Source organism: Artemia franciscana, chromosome 21, assembly GCF_032884065.1.
Source record: "Artemia franciscana chromosome 21, ASM3288406v1, whole genome shotgun sequence".
NCBI classification, from domain to species: Eukaryota; Metazoa; Arthropoda; class Branchiopoda; order Anostraca; family Artemiidae; genus Artemia; species Artemia franciscana.
In genome coordinates, this window is record NC_088883.1 from 21,817,039 (window position 1) to 21,837,660 (window position 20,622).

Genomic DNA, 20,622 nt, shown 5'->3' on the forward strand with positions numbered 1-20,622 from the left:
TGGAAATTATATCAAACTACTTGTTCTGTAAACCCGTTACGAATTAACGACATATTACGATGGGTTCAATTACCCAAATCGACTATTCATTTAGCAATAGAGATATTCCTTCAAAACTCGCAATGGCTTTCGTAGAAGCTGCTAGTGCAATGGGATGATGGATAAATTCCTCACACAAATTTGAAATATTTGGATTTTCATCTCTTGTATGCAAAGTCAATGGATTTCCACTCTATATTCTATCCTTTAATAAATCCTTCAGGACCTTATATGGATTGACAATGCAACCCATAGATCAAAATTTGCAATTATTTGAAAATGGTATAACCGATGAAATCTTTGCAAAGCTCATGGTATAATTGCAACGGATTTGTCTGGTATTCAAGATCTGAGTATTCTCCAAACAGGCACAGTGCATTTAAAGTGACCTTTGCCAAATCGTTGGTTGAGAGTATAGCATTAATATCGTTAAGTCAATTTGAAACCTATTGGGGAATTACAACCGATGGCAGTGTTCTATTAGATTTGGCACCATGAAAACGAATCAAATAGTTAATTTATTCAATTTGGATCCGTAAATGTCAAAATACAAATCATATGGTATACCCTCGCATTTCCTCAAACATATTAAAAGGGTCAACAATACCGTTATCATTGTTATTAGAAGTCTGCCAACTATAAAACTTTTTTGAGCACAGTGGAAAATCTATTATTCAAACTAGGAAAAGAGTACAGGATTCATTAAACAAGACCTGTGATTTATATGCGATATTATTTTTATTTTTCAATGTAGTGGATATATTTACAGCAAATTTCTCAATATTTATGAAGACAACCCTTGTATGAACTACTTTCTAGTTGAAAATACCCTTTCCTACCTAGTGAAGCCCTCTGACTGAAATACTTTAAAAATGTTTGTAAAATTGTTTATTAATAAAACTTGAATGTACAAAAAATTGTTTATTCCTAAGATTTCTTCTTCCACGTATGGGTAACCATCGACAACCATAATTGGTTGTAGCTAGTCAAAAGTCAGCTTTTACTCATCTTGCCATGCAAATTCAGGGGTCAATACGATTATATCTACAATATAATGTAACTTTATTTTATTATATTTCTTTGTGAAGTCAATATTACTATTTTGATTTATATTATAAAATTCAAGTCTTTAAATTTGCTTATTTGAAGGAGTGTCAAACAAGATATTCTCATGTGAAGAATCAGTTTCTGCACCAGTAAAATAAAATTCAGTATGTTTATTCAGTACTTTTAAGTCAATAATACTGTTTCGATTCATATTATACAATTCAAATGTTTAAATTTGCTTATTTGAAGGAATGTTACATACGATATTCTAATGTGAGGAATCACTTTCTCCAATAGCGAAATAAAATTCAGTTGGTTTATAGTCAAAGTAGCAAGTATCTTCACAGCAATGTCGATATAACTATACTCTCTTATTATTCCAAGAGTTGAAGTATAGACCAGGTTCTTCCTCCCAAAAAAAACTAAAATCACGACGATGCCTATCGCGTAACAATAAACTGAAATTTAGTTTAGGTTTTTTTTTTCAATCATGTCAGGGTAAGTGTTTTCCCGTTGATCACATTCATCATAGTGACAATTTGAACATGGGAAACCTCTTGTGTGAGAGTCAAAAACATCTTCAAAACAGGAATTACAGTCTTTAATTTGCACTGCACATCCTCTATGAAGTATGCATAAACTGTATAATATAGACCTTTCGTCATGGTGTACAATTCTCCAATAGTACAATTCTCCCCGGGTGACCAACTACAGAAAGTATACAAACATAATGGACATTTGTAAAACATTTTTTCAGTGTTGACTGTCTCACTTCCAAAACGAAACTGACTTGCGATCGATAAAATGAATTACTTCTAAGAGGAGGAGTAATAAAGTGGTGTCACAAAACTTATTCGACTTATTTGTTGTTACTATACAAGATGTCCATCTTAAAAGAATGTCAAGGTATTGTTTAAAAGTACATCCACAATATCAATTTTTTCGATTAGAATGTCAATAAATTGAGTAAATGCATCTGGCCCACGACGTAAAAGTTTCATGGAGTTGTCCAAGGATGGAGAATCATTTTTCATTGTATAGCTAAGCATTCTTTGAGAGAATATTTTTCTTCTAAGAGATAGCTAAATCTTCATTTAGAATCAAACAATTTTCCTAAGTCGTCAGGTTTTGTATGATTCTTTACTAAAATCCAATCATTTTTACCTTAACAATCTTAGTGCCGATGATAGACAAACAAAGAGTGAAGATTCTTTCTACCTTCATATCGCTAGTAAAATATCCACTGACAAAAATAATTGAGATGTAATATTGATAAACTCACTCCTTTTTTATAGATTTGTTCAGATCGTTGTCTTTAATATGTTTCACTAATGTATTTAGTCCATCTTGTAGTATTTTATGTGTGGAACATTCACTTTTGCTGCAAAACACAATTGTTCTTCTAATTTGAATTTCTTCAATGATATTACATATCTTCCAAACATCTCGTTCCATCTAGGGCTAGTCGATACCCCCTTCTAATTTCTACTGCTATGTTAGGTATTCTAGGTTTTATTTCACCACTTCTAGGGTTTTCAACATCCAACAGTCTAAAAGCGTCCATTACTAAATAATATACCAAGAACAATATCCTCAATGTTGACACACTGAGCTGTTATCCAACACCGAGGCGAGTGAAGCAGAAGTTTTAAGAAGTCACATGTCCTTGACCTTTAAAACCAGCACTGTTAGATTATAAAGGTCCCCCGGAACCATACAATTCACACAAGATTACATCATCTTCAAAAATTAATATTAGAATAAGATCAGTTTGAACTATATAATTGGGGCCTCTGAAGTTTTTTCTCATATCCGTGGATTTTTTTAGTATTTAACATAACAATCTAAGAAAACTATCTCCTATTAAGTAAAAAGCACCTGCATCTTCATAAAGTTTAAAAATAGTGCTGGGATCAGTATTTGAAGGGATGGGGCCCTGCTAAAATTTGTAGCCCACTCACTACTGTCATCAGCCTTATTTTCTTATTTGCTCCTAGCTATCATATCCCTTTTGTCATAAAAATTGGTTGACAATTTTTCTATTTTAAACGTCTTTTTGCTGTGATAACCACAGAAAAATTTGAAGAACTCAAGGCTGGTGTATTTAAATTTTGTTTAATTGTATTAATTATTATATTGGTTCTTAGTGGTAATTTCTTGGCATTGAAAGTTTTAGTTGTAAATTATTGTCAGTTTGATTGAAGATCGTCACTGATCCCATCCCAGTCCTTTGTGCACTTTAAATGAACAAGATCCAATATTTTCTGAACCAAATCTAGGACCAGCTCTATGTTCAAGAAGTCAACCCTGAATGATAAAGCATGCTCTTGTGTATACGCTACAGCTTCTGAGACCAACTTGGAAATAAAAATATTAAGGAGATAACATAAGCGAAAACCTTAAATTTAGATGTAAGTAAGCTTCAAAAGTATTCTCTGAGTAATAAAAAGAAAGTACTGCTGCGGGACAGTGATATTGGTTCTTTCACAATCCCAATTTTATCTTTCCATCAATTACGACAATACTTTACTATCCTCTGAAAACACACTTTTAACTAATGCATTTTCTTAATTGAAGAAATTTCTGCAAACTAACTGATTTGGCTGGATTTTGCAGACGCAAATATAGCTGCAAGTAGGGTTCAGAAATAGAAAGTATTCTCGGAAAAAAAATGTTTAAGAAATTTATTTAAATTTGGTTTACTCTTTATTCCCCAACAACATATATAAAAAAAAATGCAATATGGCATGAGATTTTAGGCTTGTTTGAGGGACTCAAGATCGTGCAAAATATACCAGTATTCCTGCAACTGCCGGTAATTAAAGAAGTCATCTAGTTTATTTTCTTTTTTTGCTCCTAGCTATCAATATACCTTTTGTCATAAAAATTGGTTGAGAATTCCTCTATTTTAAATATCTTAATTGCTTTGATAAACACAGAACAGCCTGCAGTCAAGGCTAATGTAATTAAAAATTGTTTAATTGCTTTAACTTTTATATATTTTTCGTTGTAATTTCATTGCATTATACTTTAGTTTCTAGTTGTAAATTATTGTCAGTTTGATTAAAACCTCTCTTTGTCCTCCCATCCCAGTCCATTGTGCACCTTAACTGAGGAAGATCCAATATTTCCTGAGCCAAATCTAGGACCTGTTACAAAAATGTGTAACTCATCATTCCCTATGTTCATGATGTCCACTCTGAATGATAAAGCATGCTCCTGTTCAGTTGCTACAGCTTCTGAGACCAACTTGAAAAAAAAAGATCAAGGAAACAACATAAGCAACATCCTTAAATTTAGATGTAAGTAGAGTCCAGATGTAAAAATCATTCCCTGAAGAAAAAATTATTTAATTTGGTTATTTAAATCTGGCCTGATCTTAATTTCATAAAAAGATAAATCCGTGAAAACACAACATGGCATGAGATTTTATGCTTGCTCGAGGGACTCGAGATTACGCAAAATCTGCTGGTAACCCTGCAACTGCAGAAATTTTAGAAGTAATCTAGTTTATTTTATCTTGCTCCTTGCTATCAATATACCTTTTGTCATAAGAATTGGCTGAGAATGTTACTATTCCAAATGTCTCTAATGCTGTAATAACCACAGAAAAACCTGATGAACTCAGAGATAATGAATTTTAATTCTATTTAAATCTCTTAACATTTATATCGTCCTCCACGGCAATTTTTCACATCATGCTTCAATTTCTTGTTGTAACTTATTGTTGATTCATTTTGAAACATCAAATCAAAGATAGAATCTTAGCCCTCTTGCCACTTAAAAAAAGAGAGGAAATACTCACAAAAGCGTTCCAAACAAGTAATACATTGTTTGAGCTCCATTGACTTTCCCAGCCTCCCCAGTTTGATTGAGAATGGTGATGGTCCTCCCATCCAAGTCCATTGTGTACTTTAAATGAACAAGCTCCAACAATTCCTGAGCCAAATCTAAGACCAGTTACAAAAATGCGCAATTTGTCATTCCCTGTGTTTAAGACATCTACTCTGAATGATAAGGTATGCTCCTCTGCATTTGCTACTGCTTCTGAGACCAACTTGGAAACAAAAATATTAAGGAAACGACATAAGCGAAAACCTTAAATTTAGATGTAAGTAAGCTTCAAAAGAATTTTCTGAGTAATAAAAAGAAAGTACTGCTGCGGCACAGTGATATTGGTTCTTTCACAATCCCAATTTTATCTTTCCGTCAATTACGACACTACTTTACTGTCCTCTGAAAACACACTTTTAACTAATACATTTTTTCAATTGAAGAACTGCAACTGCAAAATGAAACTGCAAACTAACTGATTTGGCTGGATTTTGCAAACACAAATATAAACTATATAAAAGTAAATTTTGAATTACGTTTCAGATTTCAAAATAGTTAATGATACAATGCAAAATTTTAAAACACGAAGGTGTTCAACAGTTATTTCTTAAATGAGTATTTTTTTTAAACTTTGTGATCTAAGCCTATAGTATATTCTCTTAAAGAATTTTAGGGACATTAAGTCATTTCATTCATCATTTTTTTATTCAAAATGTAAAAGTATCAATGATGTTCATCATATTCTAATATTTTAAGCAAGATATTTGATAGAAAGTTTGTTACAAAGTGCTATTTGTTAAGACACCACAACTTTTTTTTTAATTCCGCTGACCAGAATGGAACGATCTAGAGAAAATTATTTCTGTTTTTTTCAATAAGTTATATAATTAATCTAATGTAAATAATTCATAGCTCAATATCATTATTTCCATTTTATTCAGAGGCATTTATGTTCAGATTTATTCGTAAGCCTTCAATGCGCGATGTATGCTTCTTTGTCCTATAAATAGTTTTCGTCAAGTGCCCGCGTCACTTCGTATTGTAAAGTGGGCAACAAAAGCCTCAAAGCGGGCTTATTCGGTTCTAAATTGAAATATCCAGAACTTTTTGAGAATTGAAAACGATTGGGAGAATTGACCTGTTAATCTCGTTTTTACTACTTGGACTCCTTATAGCCCCCAAAAATATTTGAATCTTACTCAACTAGCTATTTTGCTTCGAAAAGGCAGAGCTTTAGTAAACCACCTTAAGAAAAAAAGTGTCCAAATAGCCTCAATGGTTGTTAATAAGAACAATAACAGATTTATCAGTCATATATATGATACAAAGTGGATCTGCTTTGAAGCTTGGTCTTTAATTGGCTAAACGCTCACGGGATTGTTCCCTCTTTAAAAAATATTTTTTATTCTGCGAAGGGAAATAGGCAAAAGTGTATGTTGCACTCCAGTATAAGGATTACATCAGCAAGAACCTTGGCCGAATCAGCCTGGTGCACAGTCGAGTTCCTAAGAATTTCCTCAGCCACGGAAAAATTGTACTTAATAAAAAACACACTAGAGGGAATTATATTTATGGATTAAAACTTGTGTCCTCAAACTATCAAAATATGAAAAAAATGTCGGTTATCTTAAAATGGAAATGAAAAGCTGAAAAAGCTGAAAAAAAGGCAACACCTGAAAAGCTATATTCATAGGCCAGAGACTGTTTGTTGTATAATAGTCCTTAAACATCTTTTCCCATAGTTTTTAGGTTAACTTTCCTCAGTGCAAGAGAAAGTTGGACGCTGAATTATCTTAATTTTGAAATAATTTCCATCAAGAATATTCAGAGTTTAAGTTTTTGCCGTTGCATTTCATCGTGAGTCAAACTTGTTCACTCATCCAACAAGCAGCAAATGAAATCCTTTCCAAAGCAACCTGAAACAAAATGCCGCCTGCTGTTACGGAAGGATGGTAAATAACACTGTGTGACTAAGTGTTTTATATTCTAAATACAGGAAAATAGTATTTTAATATGTATTTCAAATAGTCTAAAAGAAGTGCATTTAAATATATATATTTGATATAGAAGGAAAGAATTTAAATACTTATTCCACATGCAGGTACTTAAATACTGCCTCTTCACTCAGTGCTTCCATTGTCCCCGAATTTTCGGGGATTTCCCCGAAAACCGAGAAAAATCCCCGAAAAAAAATGTCGTTCCCCGAATCCCCGAAAACTCCCCGAAAATCTTTCTTTTCCCATGATCTACCCGAAATAGAGTTAGTGGAAGGCTCACTGTTCGTTCCACAATTTTAATATTGTTTTGCAACTTTATACTATGGTACGCTGGCGAACGTATGATATTGAAAATATAAAACGGAATTGAGCTTATAGTTTGGAAATTCAAATCTTTCAAGCATTGGAAAGTTCAAAATTAACCGGTTAGATATAATAACTTCTGCTTCAAGTTATAATTATCTCGTGAGTATTGGTGATTCTTCGTATTTCCTTGATTGTTTTACCATACTTACACTTTAGACAATTGTGATTGCAGCTGAATGCTTCAGTTACCTAACCAGGGTCTACCTGGTCCCACCCAAAATTTCCATCCCCCCTACTCTCAACCTCTATTTGGAATCCTCCCTAAAGGACAAAGTGCAACAATATATACGCAAGCACCAAATGTTTGGTGCTTTGGAAGAAAGAGGGAGGTATATTGTATATCAGTACAATTGCAGAGTCCTTCAGTGTTATAAGTCCCAGGAATATAAACACACTCAAAAAGAATGCAGAGCTAAAGAGTCAGTCAGTCGGTTTGAGGTGCTCAGAGAAACACCAATCAGATCAGTGCCCATTGAAAACAATAGAAAACCAAGTGGCTCTGTGAAATTGGACTGGTTTCTGTGCCGACACAACAAACTCAATGATGGGATGTCATAATTCGGTAGCAAAGCTGATCAGTGACAATTATCCGTGGGTGGTATTTGTCAAGTGTAGTTACCACTCCATTCATCTTTGCGCTTCGTATGCCTGCAAGAAGCTTAGCAAAACTCTGGAAGACTTATGTTGCCACGTTTATAGTCATTTCTCTATGAGCACTAAGCGAGTTGCAGTACTTAAAGAATTTCAAGATTTCTCGGCTACACCAGATCACAAAATTCTAGCCCCTGGACAAACCCGGTGGCTGTCCCTCCATGCATGTGTGCGAAGAATTCTTGAACAGTGGAGCGCATTGTCCCTCTATTTCACTAGTGCCAATTTTGATGACCCCACCCATGGCAACGAACTTGGCCTTAGTGCTCTGAAAAATCCTTTTATGAAGGTTCTAATGATGTTTGTTGATTACGCTCTAGGCCCTTTGAACGGCTTTAATGTATTATTTCAATCGAAATCACTAATTTTCTATAAGCTGAAGACGGAAATGCTTAAGCTTATTGCAACCTTGGCTATAAACTATATGGATGGAACCTACGTCAGAAACTGTACTGATCTTTTGGCTCTTGACGTAACAGACGAGAGCCATTATGTTGACGTTCAGAAGGTCTATCTCGGGTATACTGCAGAAGAGGAGTTGGCATCCTTGGTCTCGTCTAGTCCAGATATCTCACAGTTGGAGGTGAGGAAGGTCTACATAACAGCAAGAGACTTTTACAAGGAGGCCATTATCCAGATACAGAGACGCTTTGCGTTTGAATGTGACGTTTATGAGTTCACAAGTCTACTTGATCCTGTCAATGCTCTAAACTTGAACCCACCTACCTTAGCAAATTTTCTAAGAAGTCGTGGGTTGCCTTCGTAGAACAAGGCTCTAATTGACTGGGAATGGCGCGAACAGAGCACTGTTTCTTTGGCGGGTTTAGACATATATACGATATCCGTGGAGAAGTATTGGAAGTTTATCTGTAAGCAGACATACCCATGTGGAAAGCCGAGGTTTGAAAACCTAAGAAAGGTTTTAGATTACTGATTTTAGTACTGATTACTAGATTATTGACTATAGTACTAGATTACTAATGAGCTCTTGTTGCGTGCAAAAAGTAACCAGTTATTTTTTCCTATTGAATGTGTCTGGACTTCTAAATTAGCATAATGTGATAGAAAGACTTGTACATAATGCTTTGCTAAGTTATTTATCGCGAGCGTTCCAAGCAAATAAGACTGATGAAATTTGCGAAAAGGCAGTGGTATTATATGACAAGGATACGATTATAAAAGCTAAGGATACACTTTGGCACTATTCAAATACTTCGAGTCGCAACGTTGCTCGCCAAAATATTGCCGATAATGTGTTAGATATGCTGAAACTGATCCAGTTATGTGAGACTAACCGGATCAAATTGCCGAAATTCGTAATTTTTGATCCTACGGAGGTCCCAACTACGCCTGGTGAATTGGATGCTATTGTTCCTCAAAAAGTGACAGAAATCTCCAATAATTTGAAGGACTTTATTGAAAGTGAGAAAAAGCCCGTGCAGCTGAGAAACTTGCTACATCCATGAATCAATTAGTCACTCCCCCGGCTAAGCCTTCCTATGCAGTTCTTCTCAAGAAGCCCCCCTTAGACCTTAAAAAGCCTGACTGCCGTAAAGCTTATCTGGAGCATGTTTGTGGAGAAGCTAGTGGGAATATAATCGAGCTTCGTCCCAGTAGAGACGCCTGGAAAGAAGTCACAAAGGATAAAAGTGGTGCCGAATCTATTATGTCACGCATAACCGGGAATAACCCTGAAGTCGAGCCTAAACTCCAATGCCCCTCCCTTTTTGGTATTATCCGTTATGTTTCTGAAGATCTGCATTAAAATAGCCTATGTGATCTGATTGCCAACTGTTTGAAAGCAACTCAAATCCGAAACAGCCCGTTCGTTTAAGTTTCTTTTTGAGTCTAAAGACGACCTTGAGTCTTTTATTCGCTTTCCACCCATCATAGGGTACGAAAGACTCCTCATTAGTATATTTCAACGCTTGCCACCCCAATGCTTTTCTTGCCAGTCATATGGTCATTTTACGTCTGCGTGGCCAGGTACCCAAAAATGTTCCGGGTGTGGTGAGGCTGGCCACTCCACAACCAAAGATAATCCTTGTACCAAGGCACTTAAGTGTGCTCTTTGCAATTCCTCCGACCACCCATGTTACACTTTTAAATGTCCTGTCGCTCAGTCTCTTCTAAAGAATTCCAATGCCTGAAGAAACCTTAAAAATTGGATCGTGGAACATCAATGGGAAAGTTCTACCGAAACATCACCTACTTTCTGAACTTTGCTTGCGGTTTGACGTGGTGGGTCTTCAGGAACACTTCTTGTCAAGTGATAGTCGTCAACTGTTGGAGTTCACGTCTTCTCATAATCTGTTTTTCCACCATGCTAAGTCCACTTGCGGTAGGCCTTCAGGTGGCTTGGCCCTGATGATACGGAAAGAGCTACTTGGTAATCTAGTTGCTAAGTCTGACAGTTTCCTTGTGGTTGAAGTTTCGAATGTGGTCATAATCGTCGTTTATTTTCTTACTAATTACTGTAATGATATGTCTGAGAGGAAGTTCTCTCTCACATGTACATCTATTGCCAAACTAGTATCAAAATATGAACATGAAGGCCTAAGTTTTCTCCTGTTTGGTGACTTGAACTGTGAACTGTCTGACGCTGAAAACAACAGATCTCAGATCTTGCTCCTTGCTTGTCCAAGTCTCACCTATGTTGGAAATGATCGTGATTTTACGTACATCCATCAATCTGGCTCCGTGTCTCAGTTGGACTATTTCTATTGCTCTTCTATGATTAAACCCACCTCTAATACTACGGTTCTTTTTGATTACTCCACATCCGACCACATGCCTATCTGTAATTCTTTTCAAATAAAGCCCTTGCCGCAAATTTCACCCACAAATTCCCCACCTAAATGGTTGTTCAGCCTCAACTGGGAAGCTGCTAACATTGATTCGCACCAGAGTTCATGTGACTACATACTGTCGAAGATCCGAATTCCTTTCGCACTTCTCTGTTGTCCGAACATGACAGTAGACTCAGAAAAAAAATCCTACTAAATATCTACTGTTCTGAGATAACGCATGCTATCCATACAGCTGAGAAAACTGCAGTTTCAGTCCGCAAAATTCGCCACGGCACGGAAGTGCGTAACTGGCGGAATAATCCTAATCTCCTGGCCGCATGTGATTCAGCGAAATTCTGGCTACAATTATGGGCAGATTGTGGGAAGCCGTGCTCCGGAGTAGTCCACGCTGTTCGTATTTACACGAAACGTAAATTTTCAAAAGCCATCGCACAGCATAAGGATAACGAAATTGCCCGTACCAGCGAGATTGTCGATAATTCGCCTCCTGCTTTATGGCATCTTCGAGCTAAGAACAAATCTTCCAATGGCCCGCCCTGCATGCCAGAAAAAGACTGGTGCGACTGCTTCAGAGACCAATTTTCAGCCCCTAATTCCTACCTAGATAACACCTTTTGCCAGGCCCTCGATAAGGAGCTTCAGTTTACAGTTAAGGATATTGGTGTCCTGGTTACTCCGTCCTTGATGCGTTCCCAAATTGATAAGTTAAAAAAAAAGAAATCTAAGGGCATCGATGGTATATCTGGTACTCATTTAAGCTTTGCCAGCAATCTTCTCCTAGAGCACCTTTCTCTGCTATTTCGAATGATTTTCGCTACTGGCATCGTTCCAGACTGCTTTGGTGTTGGATTGGTTCATCCTATTCTCAAAACAGGTAAACCAGCTGACCAGTGCGCTTCATATTGTCCGATCACAGTTTCAACTGTTTTTTGTAAGCTATTTGAATATCCTTATTTTTGATGAAATTGCACTTCGAAGCACTACTCCGGACGACCAGTTTGGGTTCAAAAAACACTCAGGACGGGAACACGTTCACAGCGTTCTTGCAAATCTTCTTATGTATGCAGATAAAAATGGTGATCTTCTCGTCTTTGGAGGACTTGATGTTAGTAGAGCCTTCTATTCTGGCATCCATGGCCATATCCTGTTTCCTCTTGCATCCTTTCCCCTGTTTACAGTATGTACAACAAGCTCTCGGCTGTCATTCTGATCCCCTCTCCGTCCGGCATTTTTCCTTCTAAAAAAACGCTGAGTGTCAAGAGAGGCGTACGTCAAGGTGGCAAAACTTCTCCATCACTGTTTAATAACGCTATTATCGAAGCACAGCAAGTAATAAAGTCGTCGTGCCTTTTCCGTGGGATTAATCTTTCGCTGCTGAACTTTGCTGATGACATTCTTCATGTTCTCGTTCGATATCTTTATTTCAACAAAATTACGACTCACTTGCAGCGGCATACAAGCAGATTGGACTTGAATTCAACGAATGTAAAACAGAACTTCTTTTCTTCAATGGTTCAAAAAATGAGTTTTCTATTAACCTCTCCGTTAAAATTGGCAAAACTCTGATTAAGCCTTGTAAGTCCCTTACGTATCTTGGCCTTCCTATTTCTTCTACATTGAAGGAAACACGCTCAGCACTGACAAACCACCTCTGTTCCCGTCTACGAGCGTCTTACGGATTACTTGTTGCCATTAAGTATCGTTTCAACCGTCCTCTCCTTGCCCGGCTATGCAATGCTTTTACTACTCCTCATCTGCTTGCTCTGGTTCCCTTCTGGAAAATATTCACAGCTACCGAAAAGAAAGCCATTTGCAGCGCATTTTACAGATATGCTAAGTTTCTCCTGCGTCTCCCTTTGTGGCACAGCAATGGCGACATCTCCAGGAAATATAAGGTCACCAACCCTTCCATGGCCATAGAGAGAAGAATCTCAAAATTCAGTACCAATGTTTTAAGAGCCAACCACCCTGGACTAGTGCTATTTTATAATATGTGTAGTGGAAGTGTATTTAAATTTTTGTGCTTTTCTTTCCTTTTCATTTATATACTCCGTCTTTTCCGTTTTTGAAAGGTAATAAATTAAGAATAATAATAATTACACGTGTACACTGCCATTTTCTAACGCTACAGCAGAACACTTGTTCAGTGCCCTCAAAGATTTGAAAACAGATAAACAAACTTTTTGGCGACAATATCGATTGCGTGTAGTCTTCAGACCTAAATGGGAATGTAGAGACTCATTCTCAGTTCCTCTTCTCTTGTCCTTGACCGTGAAATGACAAAGCTTCTGTCAAATGTTAAGGCTTCTACAACTGCTGAAGAAGCAGCTACGCTTATTTCTGGTTTTGTGGCTCCCTAGGTCGTAGGTAGTGTGCTTGGTTTAGCTGATATTGAGCCTCTTCGTGGCAATTTTCAATGACATATTTTTTTTTTTATAATTGAAACTTTATTTTTTCCTGCACAATATAGTACAAACAATGTTTGTTGCAAATACATGTTAGATCATTCGAAAAATTCTTTTGGCTTTCCCATCCCAAAATACTGCCCTTTTGGTGCAGAAGAAATTGAAAAAGCTGATTTCCACTCTAGGATTTAAGCAGGCCTAAGTGTTTGAAGCTAGGTAGAACCGCCGGACCGAAAAGGCTTTTGAAACACCAGTCAAGAAAATAAAACCTGTATATATTTTCAACCAATCGAAGAAAAAAACGGATTTGCCAGGATTCCTAAACAAAGTTCTTTTTATTTATTGTAAGTTTATCTTTGTAAACCGAATCATACGCGTGGAGACCTTTATGGTATTTGTCCGGGATAAATTTTTAACGGTATTGAATTGTCTAGACGATTTTTCTGGGATGAGGAATAATTTTTCTGTGGAGATGGAGCTGGATTTCCTGGCATTTTTAAAAAACTGTTTGAAATAAAATAAGATTTTTTCCGTAATGAAAGTACGCCCAAGGAGCAACATTAAAATGAACAAAAAATATTATATATTTGAAGGGGATAGCCCCCTTTTTCTTTATGCTTAAGTTCATATTTAGTCCCGACTCTGTAAGAACAACTTCCAAAACAATTGAAAAATGAGAAGCTTAACTACAAAAAAATTTCAGCATGAATAGTTGGGCGTTTAGAAGGGGACAGTCCTCTTACTATGTTATCGTTTCTATTCGTTTTAATTTTTAATTATGTTCATTGCTTTCAGGTGATTTTTTAAAATTAAATTTCTGGTGTAAGTTCATGTTTGCTTGCCGAAGAATATTCATTTATTTCGAGAAATCATTGCACATGTTATTGCTTTGTATGGGATAATTGCCTTTCTACAGGCTACTTTATTTTCGTCGTCTTTCTGAAAATAAATGACATAAAAATCTCGTGTTCGGGCTATGGGAATAAAGCAGCAAAGGTAATATAGAACCTAAGGCAACAAAGTTCCAGAGTGTCATTCAGCCTATTTTTTTTAATTTATTTAAAAATAGTTCTGAGGTTTCGTCTGCAATGCCAACAAAAATCGTTTTTAGCTATGGGGTCCAATCCTGTACTCTAGCTCTAGAACCTACTCTGCTAAAAACTTGATTTAGTACGCGGATCCAAGCCCTACTTGAGCCTGAAAAAGAAGCTGTAACCAATTTTGGCTCCCAAATTTGGTAATAAAATTCCATTTTGAACTTGCCCCCGAAAATTCCCCGAATCTTGAAGACTTGTCCCCGAAAACTCCCCGAATTTTTGAAACTTGTCCCCGAATTTTGAGATTCGAGAGTGGAAGCCCTGTCTTCACTGGCCGTTATACTAGTAGATGTAGTTGTAGAAGAGGAAGTAGTAATATCATGCATATATTGCCTTGTGTTTAGTTTAACATTCCCCGCAATAATAGCCTTTTAAGTTTTGACCATTACCCCACCAGGATTCGAGGATAAAGCTATAAAATATAGTAAAGTTGTAGAGAAAGATATCACTTTTTAATTACTAATATCTTCTCCAATACTATCTGTTATCACGTTTGAACATGAACTATGAAAATGAACAAATTTGGCTTATCTGTACATATAAAAAAGAAGGATGCCTTGATGTGAGACCCAGTATGAATTGGGCCAATCCACTGTATCACTCCCACAATTGAAGTCACAATTCCTATAAATTATGAATCAATAGCCTAGGAATCAATGGCGCAACCCCATGTGATAACTTGTACAGAATTGTAGTCCAAGTCAACTTGTTTTTCTCTTACGATTTTGTTCCTTTGACAACGATAGCTTAGCTTGTAATTTAATATCATACTATAGGCAAATATTAACAAAAAGGATTGGCGTCATTTATCTGAGAAAAAGGGGCATAGGCAAAAACCCTACCCTCGTAAGAGGGGAGGGTTTTAACAGTATAAAAACCTAAACGTCAGCTTTACAGTCTCCAGTAGCTTGCTATCTTTGACCAATGTCTGTGCTAATACCTCTACAGGTTGGCTCATTATCTGTGGCATCTATCATGTCATGTCATCCATCAGAACAACAACGGTGTAGATTGTATGGGTCGTAGAATGAGGTTTGAGGTTTCGAAAGATTGAAGTCTACAGGATCAATAGAAAATATTTGTGCTAACCTAGTTGTGCAATTTTTGCCCTAGCCAGAGTGAAATCATATTCACCAGTCCTACAGCACTATGGAAAAGCTGAAAGAGATGCGAGTCATATAGGATTTGGGACAGCTTTAATTTGAGGTTTGCAGCACGATCTGCAAGCAATACTCTCTTACTCTCTGCACAAGCCTTACTCTCTGCAATTTGCATTTAGGAGTTGCAAATAATCAGCTTCTGGTATATGCGACGATGCCATAAGACAAAAAGATTGGCTGAAATAGCCTTTCAACCTCCAGCGATGAAATAAATCGACGTTTGAATTGAAATATGACTTGTTCCGTGGCATATCTTAAGATTGTTCGTGATCAAAAATAAAAGGGTCCACGAGAATGATTGTAGTAGAGGAACATCAGGTACAAATCGGAGCGAACCATGAATCAGTTTTTTCTGAGTCCCATCATCTAAGAATACTAGAATGAAGAATGAGCGTTGACACTATGAGTGATTGGAGGAATTTACTATTGATTCCCATGGAGTAAGAATAAAAAACGAGGTAATTGGGTACAGATTTGGCTGAAATATGAGCTGACTGGTAATGGGATGTAGTATCTCCTCGAGACCAAAGATAGGAAAGGCAGAGACTCAGTTAAGGAATCTCAACCGGTCCACCTGTCTAACGTTGAGGAAACCAGCTATCAATAATAGCTCCCCTAATGGGTACTTCACCCTCCCCGAAAAGACACCTAACTTCCCTTAGGGCTGATAGGGCCAATTCTAGATTCCTTCCCAAGTCTTTCCACTTCAACCCAGAATCAAATACCTTCCAATCTTTCCACTACCCATTGTAATTCACCCAATTCTAACCTTTGATAATTCCTGGTTATTTCATATGAGTATTGAATCTATTTGTCCCCTCCCCATGCTTTTTTCTTCATAATCAGGACATGCGTTTAGTATTCAAATTATCTGTCACCCATCTTAATTTTATTTCGAAGTCGCATTCTTCTAGACACAAGATCCACCGTGCCAGTTGTTGTTTATTTTTCCCATCATTTACTTATTTTCTTTTCCACCTTAAGTACTCCATTTCATATTATTTCCAATTGATTGTTCCTGTCTGGCAACAATATGAGGGCTTAATCCCCTTCCATGAATTCGCGCACGCTGGCTGATTTATTATACTGTATTTTGTCCCCTCCCCATATTCTTCCTGGGCCTGCTGGGCAAGCTCTCGGTCAGCAACAGGAATATAAGAAGTTGTAAGAAGAAAATGCTGTCTGTTAGTCAGTCTGTCATCCCCAAATTTAGTACAACACTCTCTTGACATTCTCTTAAAGATTCTCTGAATGTCCTTTGTATTTTTGACCATTAAACATGGCCACTTCTCTCAATAACAAATACTACATGTAAGCAATAGGCAAATTGCACATGTTCTAGTCCAGACCTCGAGGGTTTTGGGGAGGAGGATGGATTAATATCCCCAGAGACATAGTTAATGGACATTTCAGCCTTGCTGTACAAAATGGCTATCTCAAAGTTCTGATTCGATGTGTTTGAGGAACTGATGGACGTGGGGTTGTCCTAAAATCTTTTTTACTCTTAAAAGAAGCGCTAAAATCTTTGATTTCCTATCAAATGAGCTCCTTCTGAGATTTTTATTATAAGTACTTCTATGCGAAGTGCCTTGGTGAAAAAAAATAATACATTGTGCCTACATCACTCTTTACTAAGGCATAGCTATTACGCTGTCTATCATTAATCAGCAATTGATCATAAAGACAAGAGGTAGCATGATATTACGTACCAGCGAGATACTGAGTATTTGTGGTTAACATCTGCCTTTATAGTCTCATAACTGAGAACATGTTTCCAGGTCTTCAATATCAATATGATGGAATTTGTTAAGAGATAGAGGCATGGTTCTAAACAACTTTTTCTGGGTAACAGTAATGAGAGTTATTAGAATGATGGACAAGTGAGTATCAGAGGAGAAAACAGTCCAAAATTCAAAAATAGTTTGAGTAGAGTACATTACTATATGATTATAATATATTGATATAGTACATTACTATACAACCTATAATCAAAAGACTATTGTTGGCATGTTCTCTAATGCATCTAATCCTGTATACTACCTAGTACAAAGTGTATACAGTTTTATTTGGTCATATTTTAATTATTATTATTATTACCACAATATAGAAAATTTTGATTAATTATAAATCTCTTTGCTATTATTTATGATTAACAACAACAGGAAAATATTCATTAAGGGACATTAGTTGCAGTAAGTTAGGTTTCTATTAGTTTTTCTCTTTATTTTTGAACTTTTCTATTAAGTTTTTTCATTTTTTTATTTTTTTTATTCGAAATAATTCAAATAAATAGACAGAGAAAGAGATAATTGCATGGTATACAGTCGGGAAATTAGCAAATAGATTAATTTCAATTAGTACCTAACACTTTCGTATAGCAACAAATCTTAAAAACCTAGCTCTATAAGAAATCTGGTTTTAAAAAAATACTTAGTTGAAACACAATCCTACAAAAAGACGAACTTATAGACGACAAAAGATGAAAAGATAAAAAGATAAAAGAGAAAAATTAAAACTAAGTGAAAACAAATTTGAAAATGAGCTATAATTGAAATAATATGACATATATAAACAAAATTTGAAAAAACAAAATGAACAAGAATACGCCTTCTAAGATCATTTTAGTCAACAAAACTTAAGGAATGGTAAAATTTACCAGTAAAAACTCATCTTCATTTAAAATTTTCTAAAAAAAAAGTCATAAAAGTAAATTTTTTCGAAAAAAAATTAAAAATAAAGTTACAGAAAATTGGAAAAATATGAAATTAAAAGAACAAAGACTAAAAAAGCAACATCTGGAAAAAATAAAAATCATTATGATTAAAATAGCAAAAATGTTAATAAAATTAACAAAATAAATACATGCAAAAGTTAAAATACGATCTCTCCGACAAATAAAAAGAGTCGTAAAATTAGTCTGATCAGTTAGCTTGTTAAAAGAATGCAAATAATTAATGAGAATTTAATAAGCAAAATGTGATGAGAGTTATACATGTCTTTCTTTATCTTTCTTTAAGCCTTGGTGACTAAGTGGTAGTATTTTCATTCTTTTGTCTACCACATGCGCTTCTTTGGCAACACTGCATGCTGCAATTTCCCCTGTTTCCGTATTATATAGTTTAAACTTTATTGACGTGACTGTATTTATTTGGAAGTTTCTTCTAGGTACTTAAGCTTCCTAATATGTCAAAAGTTCTTTCCTACCACAAGATATGGTACAAGAATAGGCAATAAATCTTACTTTATAGTTTTCCCTTGAACAATTTCACCTTTCTTTGTAATTTATACTCTAAGCTGACGGGCAAGGGTGTTCTCTTCATAATAATATAATAATGTAACTATGTCAGTATGGTTAATTTTTGCTTTTGACTTAAGTTTTCTATACACAAGTTAGATTGCTATAAGAGATTAGCAATTTCCACCAAACTTTCATTTAAATTTTGGGTATCTTATGTGAATGCAAACGCTTAAATACTATTATTATTATTTACCATAGCTGAAGTCGAGGTTTTTAGCTCTTCAATCATATTTATCTGGGGAATATCTGATATTCCACCTCGAATTAGGGGGCTCCATTTACATTTTACATATTACATGGTTTTTTCAAATCGCTTTAAATTTTACTTGATTAATTATCAGAATTTGTGTTCAGTTTAGCCTTTATTTATCTATTTACAGTCATTTGTGTTATTTTAAGCTTGAACTATTACTTGACTTCGTTTCTACTTGTCTTTGGTTGTCAATACATTTGATCTATACTAAGTGTTTGTACGTGCGGATCTTAGTATTTCTTTGAAACTTCTTTTACTGAAATTTTAAAAATTTATTTAAATGAAAAATGTTAGATGGTAGTGTATCTATAGACAATCAGTGACAAGTGGAATCGATAGCCAACATGTTTGAGCATTGGTCTCAGATGAGAAGAAGAGAACATATATGAAGTTTGATACTGTGATTTTTGAAGTCTATTTTTTTTTTCTTTAGTTTTGATTAGCATCGATGCTGCAATGGCCATTTATCTTATTAAACTTATTTTTGAATTCTGCTTTGAAATTGATGCTTGTTTATCTTGTTTTTATGTCATTTTTATATTAATAAGCACAATCACTGGAAATCATTTTGGTAAAGTTAGGTTCATGATTTTAGAGTGTGTTATTAACATTGGCGAACTGAATAAGGGTCCAATTCATGTCACCCTTCTCTTGAAGGTCACGTCTGTTTGGTCCTATGAAAAAAAACAATTTTCTTCGATATTTTTTAGTTTGTCTCAATTCTACTGTTATAGATATACATAAAAATTAGTGTTTATTTTCTTAAATATTGTAAGAGTTGCTATCCCTTAGCCTGAGTTTGGTTGAAAGACTGTCGACACCCCCCCCCCTTAGAATGTTACCCTTGCACATAATACCGATGCTTGGTAAAGGCTGAACCACAGTCCCATACTAACCGAGACTTGAAAAACGCGTTTTTATAAAGTTGTCTAGTAAAAATTCAGAAATAGTAACTATTATAGAAATTTAAGAAATTAACAGGAAAACGAATTTTTTAAATCAACAAAATGCATTAACCCTCTTAAAAATGACGTCAAATCAAAACAAAATAGCCATTGTCGACGTCTGTTGATTGCAGGTTTACAGGTCTCTATCTTGAAAAAACAAGAAGAATTACTTTCTGGCATGGGTAGCAGTGATATATATCCCATTTTTCTTTGCCAGAGCTAGCTGTTTGCTGAAAGATCCTTGAAAAATGGTTAAAGGGTGATTTGAAAGCTATTACATTTATATGTATGTGCATTTCATATGTTTGTTGATTATTTCTCTGAAATGAACACTATTTATAATAATTTGATTTTGTGAGTTTCTTCCGGTGTTGTCAGTGTTTCAGCCAGAGCATGGTGGTCCCCAAGTTTGGGGACTAAAACCACTAATAGGTTGCGGCCTTCTAACCTGATCTACCAATGAGCAGTTACAAACTAAAGATGCTAACATGTAACAATAGTCCAAAATCAAGTTCTTTTAGTTATTTTTTTAAAGGTGGGCTATCGTTATTAGTACTGTAACACTTTTTACTGCCATTGAAAACTGCTCATTGGGGCAATAAATAAATTTCTGCATTAATTGTGGTATAAAAGTTTGTCTTCTCTGACAACTCATGTATTTTTCATACCTTGTACACTTAATAATTCCTGCTAATTTATGTTAGAAATCTTGTCTAAA

At 35.5% G+C, this 20,622-nt stretch overlaps 1 protein-coding gene across 1 annotated transcript in view; it reads right to left on the reverse strand.

Moving 5' to 3' along the window:
- Positions 1–20,622, reverse strand: part of LOC136040850 (calcium-activated chloride channel regulator 2-like) — a 132,242-nt gene that overhangs the window by 75,374 nt on the left and 36,246 nt on the right. The window contains exon 7 of the mRNA XM_065725222.1: positions 4,892–5,143. Coding sequence (XP_065581294.1) covers positions 4,892–5,143 — 252 coding nt within the window. The remainder of the gene's footprint in view (positions 1–4,891; positions 5,144–20,622) is intronic.